A 5,239-nucleotide genomic window follows, 5' to 3' on the forward strand; every position below is an offset into this window, starting at 1 on the left:
AGTGCACCAGCCCCAAACATCCTGTATCCTGTATCAAACCTAGACTAGTTTTTCATTCTTACATGATGGTATACATGTTTCAATGCCATTCTCCCAAATCATCCCACCCTCTCCCTCTCCCACAGAGTCCAAAAGTCTGTTCTTTACATTTGTGTCTATTTTGCTGTCTCACATACAGGGTTATCATTACCATCTTTCTAAATTCCTTATATATGTGTTATATACTGTATTGGTGTTTTTCTTTCTGGCTTACTTCACTCTGTATAATCGGCTCCAGTTTCAGCCACTTCAATAGAACTGATTCAAATGTATTCTTTTTAATCAGTTCAGTTCATTTCAGTTCAGTTCAGTCACTCAGCCATGTCCGACTCTTTGCGACGCCATGAATTGCAGCATGCCAGGCCTCCCTGTCCATCACCAACTCCTGGAGTTCACTCAGACTCGCGTCCATCGAGTCCGTGATGCCATACAGCCATCTCATCCTCGGTCGTCTCCTTCTCCTCCTGCCCCCAATCCCTCCCAGCATCAGAGTCTTCTCCAATGAGTCAACTCTTCCCATGAGGTGGCCAAAGTACTGGAGTTTCAGCTTTAGTATCATTCCTTCCCAAAAAATCCCCAGGTTGACCTCTTTTAGAATGGACTGGTTGGATCTCCTTGCAGTCCAAGGGACTCTCAAGAGTCTTCTCCAACACCACAGTTCAAAAGCATCAATTCTTCGGTGCTCAGCCTTCTTCACAGTCCAACTCTCATATCCATACATGACTACTGGAAAAACCATAGCCTTGACTAGATGGACCTTAGTCAGACCTTAGTCAGTCTCTGCTTTTGAATATGCTATCTAGGTTGGTCATAACTTTTCTTCCAAGGAGTAAGCGTCTTTTAATTTCATGGCTGCAGTCACCATCTGCAGTGATTTTGGAGCCAAAAAAATAAAGTCTGACACTGTTTCCCCATCTATTTCCCATGGAGTGATGGGACTGGATGCCATGATCTTCATTTTCTGAATGTTGAGCTTTAAGCCAACTTTTTCACTCTCCTCTTTTACTTTCATCAAGAGGCTTTTTAGTTCCTCTTCACTTTCTGCCATAAGGGTGGTGTCATCTGCATATTTGAGGTGATTGATATTTCTCCCGGCAATCTTGATTCCAGCTTGTGTTTCTTCCAGTCCAGCGTTTCTCATGATGTACTCTGCATATAAGCTAAATAAGCAGGGTGACAATATACAGCCTTGACGTACTCCTTTTCCTATTTGAAACCAGTCTGTTGTTCCATGTCCAGTTCTAACTGTTGCTTCCTGGCCTGCATACAGATTTCTCAAGAGGCAGGTCAGGTGGTCTGGTATTCCCATCTCTTTCAGAATTTTCCAGTTTATTGTGATCCACACAGTCACAGTCTTTGGCTGAGTAATAATCCATTGCGTATATGTTACCACAGCTTTCTTATCCATTCATCTACTGATGGACATCTAGGTTGCTTCCATGTCCTGGGTATTATAAACAGTGCTGTGATGAACATTGGGGTACACGTGTCTATTTCCATTCTGGTTTCCTTGGTGTATATGCCCAGCAGTGGGATTGCTGGGTCATAAGGCAGTTCTATTTCCAGTTTTTTAAGGAATCTCCACACTGTTCTCCATAGTGGCTGTGCTAGTTTGCATTCCCACCAACAGAGTAAGAGGGTTCCCTTTCCTCCACACCCTCTCCAGCATTTATTGCTTGTAGACTTTTGGATCACAGCCATTCTGACTGGTGTGAAATGGTACCTCATTGTGGTCTTGATTTGCATTTCTCTGATAATGAGTGATGTTGAGCATCTTTTCATGTGTTTGTTAGCAATCTGTATGTCTTCTTTGGAGAAATGTCTATTTTTTTGGCCCATTTTTTGATTGGATTGTTTATTTTTCTGGAATTGAGCTGCATAAGTTGCTTGTATATTTTTGAGATTAGTTGTTTGTCAGTTGCTTCATTTGCTATTATTTTCTCCCATTCCGAAGGCTGTCTTTTCACCTTGCTTATAGTTTCCTTTGTTGTGCAGAAGCTTTTAATTTTAATTAGGTCCCATTTGTTTATTTTTGCTTTTATTTCTGGTATTCTGGGAAGTGGATCATAGAGGATCCTGCTGTGATTTATGTCGGAGAGTGTTTTGCCTATGTTCTCCTCTAGGAGTTTTATAGTTTCTGGTCTTCCGTTTAGATCTTTAATCCATTTTGAGTTTATTTTTGTGTGTGGTGTTAGAAAGTGACCTAGTTTCATTCTTTTACAAGTGGTTGACCAGTTTTCCCAGCACCACTTGTTAAAGAAATTGTCTTTAATCCATTGTATAGTCTTGCCTCCTTTGTCGAAGATAAGGTTTCCATATGTGTGTGGATTTATCTCTGGGCTTTCTATTTTGTTCCATTGATCTATATTTCTGTCTTTGCGCCAGTACCATACTGTCTTGATGACTGTGGCTTTGTAATAGAGCCTGAAGTCAGGCAGGTTGATTCCTCCAGTTTCATTCTTCTTTCTCAAGATTGCTTTGGCTATTTGAGGTTTTTTGTATTTCCATACAAATTGTGAAATTATTTGTTCTAGTTCTGTGAAAAATACCACTGGTAGCTTGATAGGGATTGCATTGAATCTGTAGATTGCTTTGGGTAGTATACTTGTTTTCACTATATTGATTCTTCCAATCCATGAACATGGTATATTTCTCCATCTATTAGTGTCTTCCTTGATTTCTTTCATCAGTGTTTTATAGTTTTCTATATATAGGTCTTTAGTTTCTTTAGGTAGATATATTCCTAAGTATTTTATTCTTTTCGTTGCAATGGTGAATGGAATTGTTTCCTTAATGGCCACAGCAATCAGTGCAGAAAAAGAAATAAAAGGAATCCAAATTGGAAAAGAAGAAGTAAAACTCTCACTGTTTGCAGATGACATGATCCTCTACGTAGAAAACCCTAAAGACTCCACCAGAAAATTACTAGAGCTAATCAATGAATATAGTAAAGTTGCGGGATATAAAATCAACACACAGAAATCCGTTGCATTCCTATACACTAATAATGAGAAAGTGGAAAAAGAAATTAAGGAAACAATTGTACGATTTTTTTTGATTCCACACCGAAGTGATTCCACATCAACCATTTTGTGGGAAGTAAATCTTCTTATTTAAACATACCTGTTATGATTTCTGTTCCCAGAGTGAATCCTTTTTGACATTCGAGGTACATAATGGATGCGATATCCACTATGATTACATATAATCATGATTATATTATAGTTTAAAGACTAATAGCTTCATATATTTTGCTTTCCACCAGCATTCATTGGATGCACTTTATATGGCCAAGACTGTGAAAGGTATGGTGATATGTTAAGACGGCTACTGCCTTAAGAGGCTTGCAAACAACAGAGGTGATTAAATGTAGTAATTTAATAATTAGCATAATTATTAAAAATCTAATGACATTTGAATAGTGATTTATAGTCTTCATAGTCTGAACCATAGTGGTCTTTGCACCTATGACAGTGACTGCTGCTGCTGCTAAGTCACTTCAGTCGTGTCCGACTCTGTGCGACCCCAGAGACGGCAGCCTGCCAGTCTCCCCCATCCCTGGGATTCTCCAGGCAAGAACACTGGAGTGGGTTGCCATTTCCTTCTCCAGTGCCTGAAAGTGAAAGGTGAAAGTGAAGTTGCTCAGTCGTGTCCAACTTTTAGCGACCCCATGGATTGCAGCCCACCAGGCTCTTCCGTCCATAGGATTTTCCAGGCAAGAGTACTGGAGTGGGGTGCCATTGCCTTCTCCATGACAGTGACTAGGCAGGTATTATTCTTTACATGTGGATGTAGAGGCTGAACCTCAGTCTTTCTCACTTTTCCTCTCGCAATCAGTTGTTTGACTGGGGCATGAACCCAATATTCCTGTCAAAGTGAAACAAAATGTACAAAGTGGTGATCTGAGTAACGTGGTTCACAACTGTTACAAGGTTTCTGAGAGGAGGAATTTCCTGAAGGAAAGATCTAGGCAGCTTTTTGGAGGGGATGATGTTGGGGATGGGTCTGCAGGTATACCCTAATTGGTGACTGCTGTCTTCAGTGTATGAGCTCATATTGGATGTGAGGACGTTCTCTTGCTGAAGAGTTTTTCCAGGGCAGCTTTCATGAACCTATTTCTTAGAGTATAGATGAAAGGATTTAACATTGGGGTCACTGCGATATACATCACAGTTATCACAGCATCCTTTAGGCTGTAACTAGTCAGAGGGCGGAAGTACATGCCCATGACTGTCCCATAATACAGAGAAACAACTGTGAGGTGGGAACCACAGGTGGAGAAGGCTTTGAGCACACCTTTGGTGGATGGAACCCGTAAGACTGTGGAAAAGACCTGAACATAAGAGATGATGATGCATAGTAATGGCATGGAGAAAACACCAACTCCCAGGTACATCATCTTCACATTAAAGTGGATGTCAGAACAGGACAGCTTGAGCAAAGAGGCAATATCACAGTAGAAATTGGCCACTTCCTGGTTTCCACAGAAGGACAGGCTAGCTGTGAGCAGGGTATGGGGAAAGGCATTGGCATTTCCAACCACCCAAGACGCAGTGACTAGCAGGACACAAGTCCGTGGGCTCATAATTGTTGTGTAATGAAGTGGGCGGGTGATGGCCACAGCTCGATCATAGGCCATAGCAGCCAGGATGTAACTATCTGTGTTAGCCAAGGCAATCATGAAATACATCTGTGTTAGGCATCCTCCAAAGGAGATGGCTCTGGTGCCCAGGAGGTGGTTGGCCAGTGCTTTAGGGATGGTTACAGAGGAGAAGAAGATGTCAACAAAGGAGAGGTTGGCAAGGAGAAAATACATGGGGTTGTGGAGGCGAATGTCAGAGCGAATGGCCAAGATGATGAGCAGGTTTCCAATCAATGTGATGGGGTAAATGAACAAGAAAAGGATGAAGAAGAAGTCTTCTTGTTCCTGATGACCACTAACTCCTAGGAGGAAGATATCCAGGACAGAGGATTGGTTTTCATCTCTCATAGCTCCTTTGTTGGCAAGGGAAGAGAAGAAAGCAGAATTTTTAGTGAAGTACTGTGTCTAATATATTCTTTATTCATCACATTGGATTACCTGTGTTTATACTTGGGTATGCTAAATTCAGAGATAGTTAATATTTGGGGAAAATGATCACTTTTCATCAATCTAATTGTCAGAGAGCCTTTGACACATGCTAAGAAGATAAGTGATGCC

At 41.2% G+C, this 5,239-nt stretch overlaps 1 protein-coding gene across 1 annotated transcript; it reads right to left on the reverse strand.

Moving 5' to 3' along the window:
- Positions 1-4,090: 4,090 nt before the first annotated feature.
- LOC138414650 (olfactory receptor 1A1-like) lies at positions 4,091-5,029 on the reverse strand. The gene has a single exon (XM_069542385.1). It carries the CDS (start codon positions 5,027-5,029, stop codon positions 4,091-4,093), a length of 939 nt encoding a protein of 312 aa, XP_069398486.1.
- Positions 5,030-5,239: the final 210 nt, after the last annotated feature.

The sequence above is a fragment of the Ovis canadensis genome, chromosome 11 (assembly GCF_042477335.2).
Source record: "Ovis canadensis isolate MfBH-ARS-UI-01 breed Bighorn chromosome 11, ARS-UI_OviCan_v2, whole genome shotgun sequence".
Lineage (NCBI taxonomy): Eukaryota > Metazoa > Chordata > Mammalia > Artiodactyla > Bovidae > Ovis > Ovis canadensis.

What these genes read in the sequence shown, in the direction of transcription:
- LOC138414650 (XM_069542385.1), bottom strand. Translation starts at nt 5,029, where the DNA reads ATGAGAGATGAAAACCAATCCTCTGTCCTGGATATCTTCCTCCTAGGA.